Source organism: Molothrus aeneus, chromosome 2, assembly GCF_037042795.1.
Source record: "Molothrus aeneus isolate 106 chromosome 2, BPBGC_Maene_1.0, whole genome shotgun sequence".
Taxonomy (NCBI): Eukaryota; Metazoa; Chordata; class Aves; order Passeriformes; family Icteridae; genus Molothrus; species Molothrus aeneus.
Genome location: NC_089647.1, coordinates 19332234 through 19351624, shown reverse-complemented (window position 1 = coordinate 19351624; position 19391 = coordinate 19332234). Strand labels below are relative to the sequence as shown.

Below are 19391 nucleotides of genomic sequence, written 5' to 3'. Positions count from 1 at the left end.
AATCTTACATAGAAAAGGGCCATTAAGATCCATTGCACTCCCTCTTCTTTGCAGGTCAAGGCAGTATTGTTCCTTAAATTGCATTTTTATGCCATTTGCCTGGCCTTGGTAAAGCTTTGTTAGGCTGATTTTAAAAAAGGATAGCCACAGGAAATGAGCCACACAGAATGAAGATGAGAAGGCTTCCAAATTTGGAAGCTGATAAAATTGGGTTGTGGTATTCATGCCAAAATGTGGCAGGAGTGTCCTGAAAAGTGCATTGGGGATGACTCCTGCTGATAAGTGTAAAATTGAAAGTAATGATGGCCACTTGTGGCTTCAGGGCATGAAAACACAAGTACTTTGTGAAAATCAAGTTTATGACCTTAATGTTCTGCAGTTGTGCACTGTGAGGAATGAAAACCTTTTATGATGCTGATACAAAATTGAGAGAATACTAGGTTGAATTCTTAGATGCATCTGTTCAGGTTTTTTCTCTTGAACTCTGAGTCTTAGATACTATTCACACAGTTGAAAAAAAATGCAAGATATTGTTCTCCTAATTTTAAAATTAAAACAGATTTTGGGTTTTATATGGAAACTTGTAAGATTTCATTTTTGTCTGCTGACTAAAGGGAAGTGCTTTATCTGAAGCAAAAGTTAGAAATTGCATAGCCAGCAGTGGAATAGTGGAAAATTGGATTTATGCAACTGAAGATACCTTTACTTTCTAATTCTAGTGCAATTATTCATAAAATATTAAAAATTAAGATAATTTAGAATTTACCAGAAATAGTTAATATGATAAGTGTTCTGCTCAAATATCTGTTTTTAAAAGCTTTTCTACAGCTTTTTCCGGCTGCAGTCTGTGGTCTTATTTGTAAGTTGCAGTTCAATGTGGAAATGGCACAGCTGTTAAAAATAAAGAGGTAACAAATATAAGCATTTATGTAAGTGACATTAGATGGCGTACCATGATATACGACTCAAACAGATTGGACAGTTGCTGGTTAGACTGCCTTTACTTGAAAAGTCTCTTCTTTCAATATGTTTTTTTATTATTATCATCATCATAATTTTCATTTTATGAGCTAGTTTTTAAATATTAGCAATACTCTCCATGCTGCCCTCCAACTCTTAAAGCCACAGCTCCTTCACTGAAATGTTAAGTATTGGCATCTTTCATATGACCCTTTTATTTTACAGTCTCATCTTGTCTTTAAAAACTTTTTCTCCTAGATTTATACATCCTTTGGCTTCCTCTTCTCTGTAAATCAAGTGACCCTGTAGGTCTTCATGGTCACCTTTTTGTTCTTTGATAAGCACTAGAAACAAGAAAAACACCGAAAATGCTATTTAAAGTCATCACTTATGGCATCTGAGGTGCTCATGGCTGCTCATGGTTGCGAGGTTCCAGTCTCTCTGCAAAACCCCAAGGAACACTCTCCACAGCTGAAATCCCTCTTCAACTGAAGCAGTTACAGACAGTGGGTTCCTCTCCTCATGGTGAGGTAACTGTCCTTGTGATTGCACACAGCATATGTGAAGTAGTGTCACTTATTTTGAGTTTTTGTCATCCAGAGAATCCTTGATGCACGTTTGCCGAGTTCCTTTGTTTTGCCTTTTCTCTTGACAGAGGGATTGGCTTCTGAGAACAGGATTCACGCCAGTCTGTTAGCACAGCACAACATTCTATATGGCCACACATTCTTCCTCACTGTTTACAAAGGGTGCCACAAATGAGTTGATGTGCTCATCCACCTCCTCTGAAATACTGGGAAGAAGAGAAGCCCTCACTAAGGCAGGATGGGCAGGTGATACAGCTCCATGATGTGCAGCTTCTGGAAAAGGGGTTGGAGTAGGGGCTAAGGGTGAAATGAGAACTTGAAATAGAGATATTGTCACAAATTCAAATGTCAGCACTGTATGCACTGCTATGAAGGAAATCAACTCCATCCCAGTTAGACAGAGTACACACACCAGAAATGTTCAGTTCACAAAGGAAAGAAATGCCTCATTCCCCAGACCTTAAGGCTATGTGCAGACAGCTCTACAAACATCACTGTGAGATCCCAAACCAACTTGTCAGTTTTCTGCAGCATGTAGGGTTGGACATTTTCTACAGGACAAATTCTGCCCTAATTGGTGACACCTGTGCAAACACACTTGACAGTGGGGTTTGGGTGGGACTGATTTCCTCCTGATGTTTACTTAGGTCATGAATGAGCAAACAGCAATGACATTTTTCCCTCTGTAGTGTGGTCCCAGTTAATTGGCAAGCTAGGAAAAAATAGGGAGAAATTTCTAGTCATGGCAGTCTGCTACTATGATGGTTAACAGTATATAGATCTGTACAATAAAATGAAATATCTTAAAGCAGCCCTTCAGAGAGGCAATCTACTTGGAATACTTTTTTCTCTGTCTACACAGGATGATATATGTAAAGAAGCACAGAAATACTAAACACATGTAAGCTCGTGAATAGGAATTTGCTGGCTGCAGTTAGACATATGTCAGACTTGAAAATAAACCATTTTAAAAATTAATCCTGTGCAGAAGACAAAAAATAAGGAGAGTGACCACTGTGAGAGCCAATAATTTGCCTATTGTTCATATACCTGAACATCTGCTATATCCTGTGAGTTTCCTGGGTTTCCATCAGGCCTGCCTTCTATGGGGGGTTTCTCTCCAATAGACTTCAATGTAAGGGACCAGAAACAAGGGCTAGTTAAGATGAGTGCTGCTGGCTGTGTGTAGAAGGATGCTCTGTATTTTTTCTTCCCCATTATTTGAGAGAGAGCAAGCACTAGCTAGTATCCTGGAGCTCTTCCTTTAATTAATTACTAGTCATTTTAATAAAAGAATGTCTTTGAGCAGAAATGAGAACAGGGTTGTGAAAACCATGTTTGTTCCAGTGACTTACAATGAGCTTTTTTTTCCTCCTTTTTTTGATTTTTAAAGTTATCAATACAGCGCCAGTAACTTCATTATACCTCAGTTTCAAGCTTCTCTCAATTCCACTGCTTTCTCTAACTCTTGAAGTGGTGTTTGCACAGATGAAGAATGTTACTCATTGTTAATTCTCTTTGTATATGCTTCAAGTGTGTCCACTGCAGAGGAATCAGGCAAGGCTGGAGGGACTGCAAACCAAAGCCAAGTGCTGATTGATCTCTGTTGCCTCTTTTCTGCTTTTGTCTCATGCTCTACAGGTATTCAGCTGTGTCTCAGCATCTCCTTAACTTCTCCAAAGCTTAAGAATAGTATTGCATCAAGAACTGCATCAAGAACAGTATTGCTTTACTTTCTTCACCTGAAACTGTATTATAAAGGTCTGTCTAAACACATATTGTCGAAGTCATATCCCTGGTATGTTATGGTTCAGGGAAATGCCCCCTCCAAACTGTGGTGAACTTGTGTCTCTTGCTGCAAAAATCCTCTGAGCTGGGAAAAGAATGTAAGGGCTGGATGGGAGTTCAAAAGTGAAGTGACTTTTCAGAAGAAACAGAATACAATGATTACAGTCTGGAAAGTTAATAGTTTTAGGTTAGTTCTCTGTATATTTTTCTGATGGCCCTTGAAACCATCTTTGTGTGAGGAGGTGTGAAGAACAATTGCTGTTTCTCTGGGATGGAAATGTGGTTTATTGAGGGAATTATGTGTCAGAAGTTTCCGTTGTAACAGCACCAATAAGGGGTGGGATGAAGAGGTCCTTTGAAATTGGTGGGGTTTTGTTTTCCTTTGATCTCTTCAAAACAGTACGGGCTGATTTATTTGTCCAAACTAATATCAGTGATATTCTATTTAGCTACAGAAAAAGTGCAGCTGAAGCTGGCACAGGTATAAAAAAAGTATTGCTATTTTAAGCACCTGTTCATTAAGTGTCTTACCATAAATTAATTTCCAATAGAGAGATCACTAAGTGACACCTTTTCATCATTATCAAATTAGATTTGGACAAAAGATGTTGACATAAGACTCACTGACTTTGCCATCACTTGTGAAGCACAGACCTTTCCTATCTCTGCACATAATTTAAGACCACAGTTATGGTCAGAAACAGAAAATATTTTGCTTTTATAAAAAAACAATCTGAAGGTTGGAATGTCAGCTGCTCTTTTGTCTATGAGAAATCTGCTTATCACCTGGAGGAAATAGTTAAAATGGCTCTTGCAGAATGCTGATACTGATCTATGGTGTCTTTTATAAGTGCTTTAAAAAAGGCTAGTAAGCCTGACTAGTCTATTGATGAACAAATAGCACTGTGCAGGATTCTTTCTTCACCTCAGACAGGTTTTTTGACAAAATTATGATTGGACTGTACATAATAAACTTGAACTACAGAAGAAATTATAATTTCTTAAATAGGATATGGGGATTACAAGTGACAGTCCAGAATAATGAGCAGGGATTAGCTAATTAAATTTTACCTGTGCATGCTACATTCTGTCTCTTGTTCCTGTTTTAGTTAGAAGACACAGACACGGGTGAGTTGCTTTAGATTAAAATAAAAACTATAGTGCTCTCATCTTCAAATTCAATTAAAAGTAATTACCATTTTTTGAAAACTTTTTCAAGGCAGGGAATTGCAGGATTACACTTTTGCATGTTCTCACAAGTTCCTTTCTCTTGGCATGCAAGCAAGTTGCCAGTCATCGTAGAAAATGTTTTGGCAGTACCTTCCTGACACTTCTGTGTGGGAGGTGTAAGAAGAAATAGGGAGTTCGCTCTTTGCTGCAACCATTCTTTCAAGAAGTGAGATTTTTGAGGTGGAGTTGCTTCCTGAGAGCTAAGAAATGGGGGTTGTCAAAGATTTCCAAAGGGGAGAATAGCAAGAGTTATAAAATGGCCTTTAAACATAATATTTGTTTAAAACTTTTACTAATGAGCAATAGCCTGTTGTAAACAGACTTATGTGCTGTGTATGATCCCTCTTCCACCCAACTCCAGCCAACTTCTTCAACTCTAGAATCCAAATTCTGTGCTTCAGATGCTTTCAGGGAGTTTTCCTGACTTGTGTTTGGAGCCCTTTGGGTTGACTGACTTGTGCTGGGAGCCCTAGGGGACAGCAGGGAAGCCAGGAGAAAAAAGGAGTGATGCCCCAGTCACAGCTGTCTCCTCCTTAATGGCACCTACAAGCCTTGGTAAGACAGGTTTCTTTGGACTCTGCACAAATTCTGCAAGGTCAAATGAAGAATGGATGGTCCCCACTTCCTCTGACTTTGTGGGGACTCCCAGCTGTGTCTGAACTGCCTCTCCACAGCACCGTCTGGCTCCATCCTCTCCTGTCCAGGCCAGTGGTGACATACACCAGGTGACAAACACCCTGCTCCTTGTTTAAAAAACACAACCCCCAATTTGACCCTACCCCAGTCTTCTCTGTCCAAACTGTTGTGTTGCCTTTTTCTGCTTCATGTTAGGCCTGCAAATAAGCAAAACCTCACACCCTTTCCCCATGTACATGATGGTTCCACCATCGAGTACAGCTTGGGATGATGCCACTTCCCATTTTTGGAGTTATTTTGTGCAGGGCCAGAAGCTGGACTTGATTATCCTTGTGGATGCCTTCCAGCTCAGGATATCCTGTGATTCTATGATTTCTTCCTCCTGCCAGGAAGGGAGATCTTTACAGTAACAGCCATGGCCATGTGTGTAATCCCAGAGCATGACCTGAGCCCTTTTTGCATAAAAGCTGGAGTCTCCTGTGTGGTGTCTTTTCAGCAGGCTTGCCTCCTTACAGTGACTCTACCTAAAAAAGGAAGCAGCAGAGTGACACACTGTTATCATGGCTTGCGTAATGATAAATACTCTGCTGGGTGACTAAATCACTTGGTCTTCCCCATGATAGCCTTAAGCAAAAAAAAAACAAGTCTCAAGAGGAAGAAGAAAAGATGTCTTTTAGAGGAACAACATACAAAACTTATAAGTTATTTCCTGGGAAAGAATGCTCTGTGTACAAGATCTTTAAAGTGTGAAGGTTTTAAAGGCACGGGGATGAAAAAGGTAGTAGTCCAAAATCCAGACATTTTATTTTTTGAAAGAGAAATATTTTTCAATCCTTTTAGTTCATTAATTTTTCCTACTTTCTGTATCTTGAGGCCACATGAGTTTCCAATTCCCAGACAACAGGATCAGAATCACAGTGTTTTATGTGACCCCCATTCCCCTCCACCTGCACATGGCACATTTCATCTTTTCTCCTTGCTGCCCTCCTGCTCACTGCACCTTTTTGCATGAGCTGCCTGGATACTTGGCTGTTATCTCACAATCACTTGCCCCACAAACCAATGCATGAAAGAGTTCATCTGCAGCATCCAAAAACGGAAACATTGGCACAAATATTCGTAAGAGTCCTTGCAAGGAAATGCAAGGAAATTTGAAATTAAAATTCTATTCAAATTCTATTGAAACTAAATCTAAAAGATCACTTTGTGCTTCCACTTCACTATTTTCAGCTGCCTCATGCAGACACTTCCCCTCCTCACCTGTTCTGTACTTCTTTGTGCCCCAGCTCCAGGCTGCATCTGCCAGACATGAACTCTTCCCAGCCAAACTCACTCACTCCCATGGATGCTCTGCTCCTGGAAGGAAGCAAACTTATTTTTCAATTCAGTTTTTACTCTCCCAAGCAAAATTTCTTTCCAATGTATTCAGGATGATGTGTTTCCACTAAACAAAGACTTGATCTCCCTTTTGGAGGAGAAGCTCACGGAGTATTTCTGTTGCAAAATATGACCCATATATGGGGTTTAACTATGTTATTTAACTGTTTCTACACTTACCAAGGAGTTACACCTTCATTTTTCTCTGTTCTTTTCCCAGACATATCAACATTAACCTCTGAATGTGAAATGTGTTTATCTGCCAAAGTTTCTAGCGGATACCAGCTCAAAAATTGACTAAAACACTTGTCCAAACCACTAAATCAGAAAAATACATGCAGTTCATTACTAACTCTTGTCACTAGGCATGATGGTAATCAATTGATTTAGGCTGATTATTGGCTGATTTGAGAGGTGTTTTGGGCTTTACAGAAGGTGTTAATATCGAGACATAGGCTTTATTCAGTGATGTGTTGAATGACTTCCAGGATTGATGCCATCTCGCAAGAAGAAATTCTTGAGTCATCCCATGTAGTTCTAAAAATCTGAGGCTCTTTCTGGAAGAATCTCTTTCTCTCACCATTATGATAGTACTATGGAGAGGAAGAAAAAGTCAGTGAATTTAATTCAAACAATCTGGAGCTTTTTGGGACAAAATGAAACTCTGTCCAGAAGCTGTAGCCTATAGAATCACTGGTAGTAGCTGTAGTTTCAATAAGTCTGTTTCAATAAGCCATTTTGCAGATTTAAATTAATTTCATGTCCTTTTGACTGACCTGATCTCCCTTGAATGTGCTTGAAGAAAGTATTTTCTCTGTAAGTGTGCTAAGGCCACAAGGTTGAGGGTTAGTGCTAAAAGGCATCTCTACTAGAACATGGAAGGTAATTCAGGTAATTCAGATGGTTATCTATGCATAAGTAAGTAAAAATACAAGTACCTCTCTTCATTCAACTTTCAGCTGGAGTTCAAGTGACATGTATATCCATGCATGTATATTTGTGGGCTGAAAATTTTAATTGTTCTTCTGCTGGTCAATAAGGTGAGTGCCCAGTAGGACCTGTGCTCATTCCTCCTAAAAGCAAAGACAACACAACAGGATTTGCTGTAAAAATTGCAGCTTGGCATTCAAGATTAAATATGATTTTGTAGTTTCTAAGAAATGTTATATTAAAAAAAATGTATAAAAGCTGTAAAATTCAAATAAATACATAAACCCAACTGAAAAAAATCACAACTCTTATTTTCTTCAAATTACTCAAGCCTTCTTCAGTGACATTGAGCCCAGGTAAGAGATGAAAATGAAAAACTGAGTTTCACTCTCACTGCTAGCATATTATTATATCTGTCTGTTGTAGGGATTGTTCTATTCTACCTGTGCAATCTTTGCATGGATTCATCACTCTCCAATGTTTCTGTTGATTAAGTACCTGTACAAATGCTATCATTAATTATTTCTGGAGGCACTGTCTTACCAAATTAGCAGGACAACCATACATGCTGGAAAAGCCTCAGGCCTCATTATCACCTTGTAATTCGATGACACTTTCCAACCTTTTTTGGAAATTCATGTTCTCACTGTGAATTGTGATGCCATCTTAACAGCCAACTTTTCTGGGTTTGAAAAAAAATCTGTGGTATATATTTACTTGCATTAATGCAAGCTTGGAGATCTCTAAAGCCCACAGTTTAGCAATCTCTTATTGGTCCATTCAATTTAACTTACAACCTAGGCAGTGGGAAAATATGAACATGAATAAGGCATATATATATATATATATATGTATATATATATATATATATACACACATGTATATAGCCTGTCCTTGAGGAGACTTTCTACAAAACTGTTGTTTAGTCACAAGTTAATAACAATCCTGTCACAAGATAATGAGACAGAAACACAATCCATTATTTGCATTGGACATAATGATTGGTAGGGCTGTTGCACATCAAGTGATCTTGTATTAGAAAGGTAATGAATTCACTTCTGTCCTCTTCAGTGCTGTGAGCCTGAAACACACACGTTTCAGGATGTCCAATTTTAGGGGCTGGTAAAATCAACTCTCAATTGATTGAGTCCTGATGCTGCAAAACTTGTACCAGAAGACATATCACTTGTACCAGGGTCAAATGCAAAGGACAGATCCAATCTTTGCTAGCCAATTTATTGACACAGATGAGCTACTTTCAATCCCTGTTCAGAACCAGAACTGACAATTTCAAAATATTTCTCTGAGAGTTCCCATTCTGGACATCTGGATATTAACAGCAGTCTCAAGCTAGCAGATTTCAGGGCACATTAGTTCAATTTGAAAAAGATTTAGAGAAAACTTGGCTTGCCTAGGCTGTCTTGAGACAGATACAGTTATCTGCTCCTGATTCTCCTGACTCATTTCTTCTAATCAATTGGCTACAATGTAGGTGATGCAGTCTTCTTCTGCGTTAATCTCATTAACTCATTAATACTTCTTTCAGAAGCTGATTTTAGGAGGGTGTGAGTAAATTTTCAGCACGCATTGGTAACTGCCCCTCCATTTCCAGCATGCAATTTTACATGTTAGTTAAGAACTGAAAAGGAAGACTGTCAAACAGGATCCTGTCTTCAGTTGTCACTGCTCCCATTAATAACATAACTTCAAAGTTTCTCTGTGGGAAAGACGGATCCATCTGATGAGCAATTCTCTCAAAATCCTTCAGCTTCCTTTTCTGGTTTCAGACTAACATGCCTGAATTACAAAAACTATAATTTCAAGAGAAGGGACTTTTTTGTAATTCGCTTATTTGTAATTGCTGCTGCATATGCTGTTCTTGATACAGTTGACTTGACAGATCAAGGTAGCCTGGACATTTTAGTGAGCCACAGAGTAATCTTTGGTTGCTATAAACAGTACCTGTAATTGTACTTGGGCTAGATGTAATCCTCTGGCAATTATTAAGAGAATGAAAATAGATTTTAGCTTGGGGCAGAGAGGATGAGAAAGGATGAGTCCGTGTAATCCTGAATAATGAAAAGGGAGGTTATTTTCTTATTTGTAGAAAAATTATTTCTGTTATCCACAAAGTATAATATTGAATTGTTTGTACACTTAGCAAAAGGTAGTTGTTTCAAATTATTTATGAGTAAAAGCATGGGGGTTTTTAAATTTTTGTTCCTCTTAAGTTCACCATTTAAATGTTTTAAATAGGCTCTTCCTCATTATTGCAAGTTCTCTAAATTAAAAACCAAAAGTCAGCACATGTAGCTTTGCTATAATGTAGTTGCTTTATGAGGTACCATTGGAAAATTTGGACTGCATCCTGCCCACAGTTTAAGGTGGGGCTGTAGAGGTCCCAGGCCATCAGGAAGGTTGTGGTAGATCTTTTGGCAGTGAGCCTCCTGCCTGAACTCCACAGCAAGGGTAGTACCATAAATATTTCAACAGAGACACCAAGAGGAAGCAGCACTTTATAGTTCTCAGCACTGTGTTCAACTAAAGCCAGTTTGAAGTTACAAATAATATCTTTTTATAATATTTCTTCTAAATAACTACCAAATCAGTTGTTTTTCAGTGCTAAGCAGCCACCACCATCATCTATGGTTTTCTTTTTAGTCACTTTATTTCTGTGGTTGTTTTCTTGCCCTTAGATAGTCCTACCTTCATTTTGAAGATACACAAGATACATAAGTCACAATAACTGCTTTCTCATTGCACCTTGCACAGTCCAGCCTTGGATTTATGATAATAGGATTGACAGCAGTTTTAATGATGTTTTATAAGCCTTCCTTGAGTGAGCTCCCTGCTGCACAGCAGCTTTCAATCACAAGCAGGACATAGTTGAATTATTCAGATAGGATTTCACATACTTATTCAGTTCTGCCACAGAGTCAGTGACTGGCATGAAATCACCTTAGCAGTGGCTGCTATGACCAGGAATAAGGAGGTGAATAGGAAGTGTCTCTCCAAACTGACTATCCTGTAATGCTTCATAGAGAAAGAAGCTTTTAGTAGTTGACCCTAGAGGGCTGAAATTCATCTGTCTGTCTCTTCTTCCCTCCCTATCCCTGTCTGGATTGACATTGGCATAGGGAAAGCTTGCCCCCCTCGGGAGGTGGTTGTTAAATTTGCATTACGAGTCTCAATGAGTACCTGTTCTATCTCTAAGGCAGTCAGCTGCCGCTCTCAGCCTGCCTAGTGCTGCAGTGGGATGTGGCTTGGGCTCAGGCTCAAAGGGAACAGCTGTTTGCTGTGTTGCCTTACATTGATCACCTTTACAGATATTCAGCTTGATACCACTCATCTCTCATAGAAGGAATTGCTCCTCTTTTTAGCAGCTGGTGGAAAGTAGGCTATGCAGGTTTGATGTAATATTGTTTGAAATTCATAGCTCTTCAACAGTCTTTGAGGCAGAATAGTAATTATTGATGTTTGTTTACTTAACATAATAGTCACATACAAAGACTGCTTATTTCCTGGCTGAACTTTTTGGGGTTTGGATAACTTTCTATGTTTATATTTTTACTACTGAGCTCATGTTCTCCTATGGATGGTACAAAACACTAACAATTTATTTCACACTCTACATGAAGAGGTTGTGGCAATGCTCCTGCCTCAGGTGGGTGGTTTATGTACTTAATCAGCCAACATAAATTGCCTTGAACACAGCTCACTCTTGCTGGCAGCCAGCAGTAGGTGTAAATTAGATGAGTATTTTGTCTCAGCTGTTCTGGTTTAAATTAAGACAACAGAAGATCAAATGTAAAGCAAGGCACAGTATTAGTGTGATGCAAGCTGAAAAGGTTTATGCATTAAAATTATCTGGGACCAGGTTCAATCACATGAACTACAGCAGTGATGAAGTAGTGGACAGAATTTTCACTGAATACCAGTTGTCACTGTTCTGTTTGAAGAAACCATTTCAGGTCATAAAATAAGTGTTTTTTTCTCATTACCTCTATATACTCACCTGCTGAGTTTATAGACAACTGTATCTTAGTACTTATCTCACACTCAACATTTGTAATGTAGGTTATATATAGGTTACTTGGATTCTACAGCTTTTTCTATTCACTGTGTTCAGAATGACTTGCTTTTCTCATTAAAAGAAAGCTATGGAGTATTAATCTTTTTCTTCAATTATTATAGAAATGACAGGTTTTCTTTCTTCTCCTGTCATGTCTGACTACAGTGAATTCTTCCTCTGTTTCCCTAACAAAGCAAGGCTCCTACAACCATGCTGTCTCCATAACTACATGTTTATCCCTTATGTCTAGCCACAGTAATTTTTTAACTTGTGGGCTGTTTTCAATTCAACTTGACAGAGTAGAAAATATTCAAAGGCAGTTTGATTCTTCTAAGATTAGGAAAGATAGGGATACAAGAAGCTGGGGAAATAGGCAGGTGCTCTGAGGAAGGATTTGCAGCATGACTGACTTGCCACTCCCATGGGAGGGATATCCTGTAAGGGCCTTGCCTGGCAAAAAGACGCTGCTGGAGATAGATATCAACCATGAGATAACTGGAAATCCTGATTTCTGTCGTTCTGTTATTTTAGTCACCGTGTTCACATGAGTCAGAAAGAGTTGGAAAATCAGGCTGCCTGGTAGATGTTCTGCATCCATCCAGTTAACATCTATACAGAGACAAACCGGATTCTAGCTTCCTGTGACTCCTCTTCCTCTCTGCCTGTTCCCTCTCTCTCAGAGGAACTCTGTTCTCTCTAGCCTCAGGGAGCTCTGGTATTTGTGTGGCTTAGGGTTTTTTCCCTCAAAAAACTTGCAGTATTCAAAAAATAGTAATATATACTGCTCTCCATTTCACCAGAAGCAAAATGCCCTGAGACCTGTGATTCCACTCCCATGATCAGCACAGATGTACTTGAAGTTCTCTTTAGTTTAACACTGTTCTTTGGTTTTGTCATTGCTAAGGTATTGCACGTGTAGAAAAAGCTGTGCTGTAGAAAAAGCAAGGAGATAAAATTTGTATGTGGAAACATAAAGATGCATTGGAAAAGTCAGCAGAAAAGGGTTCAGCTTTACCTGTGTTAAAGCACTGAAATAATATGTGAAGATAAACAGGGATAGCAAATTCACAGGGTAAATATTTTCCCCAGTTGTTAATAAATGCAGATGAAGGTGTTTAATATTCAAATGCTGTGAAAGCCATTTGCTCATTGTCATGAGCGGCATGTATTTGATAACACAAAATAAGCACCTCATCCTCCACCGCTACTCATGCATGCACAATTCTTCCCATTTAATTCAGCAAGACTAATTATGTGAATTACTGACATTAGCTTGAAGCTATGGATTTGCAGATTGAGTATTGAGTCTCTGGCTTTCAGAACAACTCCTTTAAAGGAATTAGTCATGTCTAAGTACAACAGATCTGTCAAATTGCATCCCCTGGCATTGTCTGATGTTTTGGTTGCAAAGCCAGCCTTGTGCAAGACTGTCCTCGTGGCAATAGACAGTGGTTATCCTAATTTTATGGCTCTGACAACCCTAAAATGGCTCATGAGGGTTGGGCAGTTACTTCACTAGCTGATAGCAGATAGTAGCTGATAGCACTTCACTTTGCCTTCCACCTCACTAATGGACTTTGTCATCCCCACTCCAGGGATGTCTACTGTCCATCTGCAAACCAGGTCCTGAACTACCTCCATTTTGGTTTAACTTGACATGCAGGCATGAAAACTGCAGTTAATGCACAGAGAGATCACAGCCTTTGCCTTGACAGAAACTACATCAATTAGAGAGATGGGCAGAAAAGAGCAATACTTCAGGAACAGGTTCACAAGTGGCATGAGCATCAATGCCTGCAGAGTTGCAACTTTTCTGGGACCAGCAAGATGCTCAGCTGGAGCAGGTGGATCCTTGGAGTTTTAATGCATATCCACTTAAAATAAAAGGCAATGCTTATCCTTACGGTCCTGCACTTTGCTATAAATTGAAGAGTTTCAGTAACTCTATCATGTCTGTGCTGCTACTGAGGAAAACACTGGAATTTTTAGGGTCTGGACCCCTAGCTTATCCAAGATTGACCAGTGCAGAGAAGGCAGGCAGCAGGGACAGGCCATGACTGTGTTTAACCAGTGAGGTCTTCAGTCTATATATCACTTGTCAGCCCTTATCTTTGAATGAACCTTTCATAATTAAGTAGTGTGACTAAAGATGTGAAATTCTACATGGCAAATACTGAACTTGCACCTCATTTATCTCTTTCAAGTGTTTAATGAATTTTCAGCTTCAGCTAACGAATAACGGCAATTTCAGGGTCATGGTCCTACGCAGGGAAATTAATAATGACCTAAGGATAGTTTCATACCTAGAAGCATGGTAGAGATTGCCAAAAATCCAGAATGTGGATTTCTTTCTAGAAGATCCAACATTATCTTCAAATTTGTTCCAGTTAGTGTACAGTCCATATTCACAAAGAATCCTGAAAGCACAACATGAAGAAACTCCTCTTTGGGGATAAAAAGCAAGGAAAAATTTCCTTCCTTCACCTACCCTGCCATTAGGTTACCATACATTTTGTTTTCCTCAACAGGTCATCTTTATTCATGCAGAAATTTTGACTAAGTTGGAAAAAGCTTTTAATTGTTAGCATTATATTAATAACATATAATAGAAACATGGAAGCCTCATCCTCTCTTCAAAGATGTTCTGAAATAAGGTACATTAATTAATAGGAACCAGGAAACTTCCAAGCTCAAGAACAAAAGAACATTTGTCACCACCATTTTCTTTATAGAAAAGGAGCCATGAATGTTTCTACCATTTCCCATTTCTGTGGAGTAAGAAAAAACAACTCACAGTAATAGCTGTGAGTTCAGTTCATTTTGGCATTCAAGACCAAGTACAGAAGATTAAATGAGGAAAGAGAAGCATTGACAGGAATGAATGTGTACTACAACACCTACTACTAGTACTTGAAAAAATGGAAATGCACTTGAACTACAGAGGTATACCTGAAGCAAATGTGCTCTACTTCTCTTTTCCATCCAAAGTAACCAATTTTAATTTCTTATTTGCCTCTCAAAAACATTTAATGTTTAAGGAAAATACTGAGAAATAAAAACGTCATTTTAAGTCACAGAAGCAGGAATGTGTGTCTTCAAACAATTGTCTAGTCAAAAGAATGTTTTACCTGAACACTAGACATTTTTAAATCCAACCTGCTAAAAGTTCATGGTTGTTTTCTTCAACGTATTCAATTTACCATGACCTACATCTCAGTTCTACTTATGAATATAAAATATGCAGTATTTATACAGAGAATTAGTGTGTTAATTTTGGGTTTAGACCCAAGTGGGAGGAGATAAAGTCATCTTATCAAATACATAATGGCAAATACATAACATGCCATATCCTAACATGGCCAGATACAGGATGTGTAGGATGTAATAGCTTGTTGCTGGAGGTGAGTCCCAGACTGCTGTAGATGCTCCATGTAGGATCTGATTTTGTTGCTAGAAAAGATGGAATAAATTACTTTTAGAAAAAAAAATCACAGAATTAATTAAAGATCCTATCAACAGCTGTAGTATTCAGATTTGCTAGCTTTTGCAAATGTTTTCTTCTGGAAGTACAGCCCCTGAACCAGATTCCTGCATAGGTTTTATAGGCTTTCCATTTCAGAACTATCACTAATCAAGAAAAATAAGGTTGGAAAGAATTCTTCTACTTTTCCATAATGGTCTTTGTAACTTCTAGCTTGATGCTTCTTTGCTACTATATGGCTTCTCAAAAACTCTAGATGTCAATTCCTGTCACATTAGCACTGGAAAGTTTATTTCAGTCTGTGAGTTAACTAGCCTTGCTTTGAAAGCATAACCATATTTCAGTGGGAGTGCCTGCAAATGTGTTTATGTAAGTGGCTTTAATCCTGTCATACAACAATCATTAGGATTATCTTTCTGGAGGCATAACTCATCCTGGAGTCTGCCTGGCAGCTGCTGCAATCACAGCCATCAGGCAACCGGATGCACAACCAGTAATTAGACAAAGGGCTTTTCTCTGTCAGGAATTTTTCTGATGGGAAAGACAGTGGGTTTTTTTCAGAAAACTGAATAAAGTGTCTTCAGGTAAATTTGTCATAAGGCAGAAGTGACTGCTGCTATCCACCCATATCAGTATTAGAAATTGTGAATGAATAACCTGGTGCTTCCTTCCAGTTGCCCAAGGGCTCCAGCTGAAGCCTCAGCAGGAGGGAAAGTAAACTATAGCTTTTATCTATTCTCTCCTACTTTGTTTCTGCTCAGAGTAAGTGAAACTGGTGTCACCTTTCAGGTGGAACGGTCCTGGAAAGCTTACTCTGAGAGTCTCCAAGTCAAATTCCTATCTTATAAAAAAAAAAGGTCTTTTCAAAAGCAGCATTTCAAAATGAAACATGTTTTCAAAAAGAAAGGTACTGTTAAGTCAGTAAGATTCAAAGCATATTCAATTCAAAGTATATTAGAAGTTTACCCATTTTCCTATTCGTGGTTTCAGTCAGACTGACAGACTGCTGTCTTAGTAATTATTTTAAGTACTGAAACTGTAGAATTTTACTTCTACCTGCTCCTTTAGTTCTACCATTTTTAAGGACTGCAGTATCTTCTCAGGAAAAGTGCTCCACAGGAATAATGTGGGTATTGTGCTTGTCCAACTGAATCATTAGTACTTGTTCCCTAAATTTGAAAAAAATTTTGTTCCAAAAATGTGTCCGATCCTTAACAATTTTTCTGAGACAGTTTGCAACACTTCGTTTCACGTACTCCTGTTCCAATCTATAAATATTGCTTTTACCAACTGCTATGTCTCATTCTCTGTTTTGTTCTGCTGAGATTTTATTCCACACTGAATATAGTTTTGTTACTGAAATAGATGGCATTTTTTATCTTTTATTTTTCTCCTCAGGAATTGCTTTCTGTCTGCTTTTTAAATCAACTCTATAGGAAGCAGTTTAGTTTCTGTGGACTTTTAAAAGGATATATATTCTTTAAGCCCTTAATGAGCTTTTCCAAAACATACTTAAAAAAGACTCTGCCACAATAAAATGACTGCATTTAAATAACCATTAAACTTGGACAGCAGAAACAAATCTTCTTTAATTTTTCAAGATACAATTGGGTTTTTCACTGTGTCAGGTTATGACACTATAAATCAATTGTCAGCAGTTTTTTAGGGGCCAGTTTTACTTACTTAGGTACACACAGGCTCCAAGTCTATGAAATGTGCTGTTGAGAAACCCCATCGAACTCAGCTGTCGAAGGATCGAAGGCATAAGGGTCCAAGTCCATGTAGTATTGGGCTGTTTCCCTCAGAGCTGCCCATGATTCACTAATCTGAAGTAGATCAGTACAGAAAGGAATATTCTGAGCTTTAATACTAAATAAATATTCTCTGTGACTACTGAGCAGCCTTGCCCATGTTGATAAATCAGAAAAATTTCCTCCCATGACCCAAAGGATGTATGTTACACATTAATTCCAGACCCATGCTTTCTTTTTCTCAGTAGGAGCTGCATGAGGAAGGAAGATACCTGTTCAGCCACAGTGTATGCCCACATGCTCTGGCTGCTGCCTGAGTCCCAGTAGCTTGGAGAATATGGTACGTGTCGTTTGAGCCGCATGAATTGATTCGCTGATTCTTCTGTCAGAAAGGGTGCTCCAAGGACACTCGAAACAGAAGCTGACAAATATTTTTAATATCATAAAAATATGTTAGAATGTGCACTTCAATAATATGCTTATATCCATAGAACATGGTTTGGAATCTGTAGTTTATTTAATAAAAATCGGAGGTGGTCCTACCTTAGATTCCCAGAAAGAAGATTTCTTTTTAGGCCTGAAGTTAATAAAACAAATGTTCTAAATCATTATTTTGCTGTTAAATCTGAAGTAAATAAAGTTACAACTTAATTAAGGAACTAATTTATTTTTAATGCAAAATTTTGTTACAAAAATCCTCTTAGACTATAATTGCATTAGTCTCAGGTGTGCTGAGAGCTTAAAGTTTTTTAAAATAACACAAACCCTACCTATGAATGTATCTATGGTTTCTGAACCTCCTGGTTTATATGTGATATTTACTCTCATTAGTATCAACATAGAAACTGCATGCTTGGAAATTACTTTCCGAACAGAAGATATTGCACTTCTAATCTTGTTATTGCATTGCTTCAGATAGCTTCTGAGGTCACCATAGATGCAGAAGGAGTCCTTACAGATCTTGAAAAAAATGTTCTTCACAAGACAAAGGTCAGAATTCCTCTTTAGCTTCACATGAAAGGTCCTGGTACAGAAAAAAAACCTTTTCTTTTTAGTCTCGAGTATTTGAGACATAAATTAATTTTGAGACATAAATTAATTTGGGGCTAAGAGTCCAAAATAGCATGTCAGTCCAAATCACACAATTTTTAATGAACCACTGATTAAGATGGAGCTCAGATCCATCAACTGAGCTGAGGCCAGTGTCTGTAAACAGCTGTACTCCAATTTAGTCAAGTGAGTTTAAATGGACACTTGTGAGTGACCTGCACATACTTGGAACACATGGGCCAAGAACTTCAACCGTTTTCTAATATGTCTTAGAGTAGGAGCTCAGCAGGGCAATCTATAACCTCACTCACAGCTCTCCTATGCCCTGATTCCTGAATTTCTAGGGGGAAAATCTAACTGGGAGTATCAAATGTTTGCTTTCATATGCAATTTCAGTTGAATTCAGCTCACTTGTAATTATTGCTGGCTTTCCTGATCATCCACAATATTGTTGCTTTTTAGATTTTTAAATAGAAGAAAATGTTTGCTGAATTCATATAGGTAGAAGATATGTGAGCTAGAGTGTTTGCTGCTCCCTTTCACTTTGTTTCTTTTCAGTGCCAAAAATGTTTAAAAAAAAGATGAGAAAGAGTTTGGTTATACAGTAATGAACAAAAAAAAAAGTGAGGATAGTTGTAATCTTTGCTCTTAATATAGACATCAATTAGTACTTTAGAAAAGTTACTTAGCAAGCAATCACAGTCCCAGTAGTTCCTTGCTACTTCAGTTTCTTCATATTCCAAGTTACTATAATCATAAAGTGGAGGTAGAAGTTTTAGGGTAGGGAGTTTTCAAGGAATACCATCTTCAAAAATGTTACCAACTCCATGAAAAAAAGTAAATTCAGACATTTGGTGGAAGGCTGGGAAAGAAGATATTTCACACCTATGTCTATTAAGCTGCTATTCTTGTATTCTAGAGCTGCACAAGAGAAAACTAAGCTTGTACCAAATTTCAACATTCCTCTGGCAATTTACTATTTTCCAATAGAAAAATCTCTGAGCTGTTAATTTCTCTTCAGGGAATTTGGGGTGGTTTTTTTTGTATTAAATATTTTGTAAGCTCATGATTACATTTCTGGACTGAAATAACTGAACTGGGATCAGAAATTGACTCGTTAAAAGGCTTCCATTTTCTTTAAATGTACATATAGTTAGTAAGGGCCATTAAACATTACATTTTATCACCAATATGTGCTCTGGCCCTCCAAATTTGAAATAAGCTGAAAAAAAAAAGGACATTAAGCAGCTCTGCTTCTTGTAGGTTTTTTTCTTGCTGCCAGCATCTTCAAAAATGATCTTGACATTCCACTGGTGGGACAGTGAGGCATTATCTTAGCTACTGTGGTGCAGAGAGCTGCATCTTCAGGGTATTATATGTCAATTTTTAATAGATAGCCTCCTCTGGCTGCTTCTGTATCCAACGAGAAATGTCACCCCTAACTAGGCTAAGTATTCACTTAGATTGAAGTGCACTTGCCTGCTCTGAGGAGAGGTAGGTATGCCAGCACTGCTCTTGGCTTCTCTTGT

General features: G+C 38.2%; 1 protein-coding gene across 1 annotated transcript in view; it reads right to left on the bottom strand.

Annotated features, from left to right (window-relative positions):
- C2H3orf85 (chromosome 2 C3orf85 homolog) overlaps window positions 1–19391 on the bottom strand; it is a 35168-nt gene that overhangs the window by 10393 nt on the left and 5384 nt on the right. Inside the window, exons 2-4 of the mRNA XM_066568700.1 lie at window positions 17085–17233; window positions 16802–16887; window positions 14948–15030 (exon numbers count right to left, since the gene is read on the bottom strand). Coding sequence (XP_066424797.1) covers window positions 14948–15030; window positions 16802–16887; window positions 17085–17233 — 318 coding nt within the window. The remainder of the gene's footprint in view (window positions 1–14947; window positions 15031–16801; window positions 16888–17084; window positions 17234–19391) is intronic.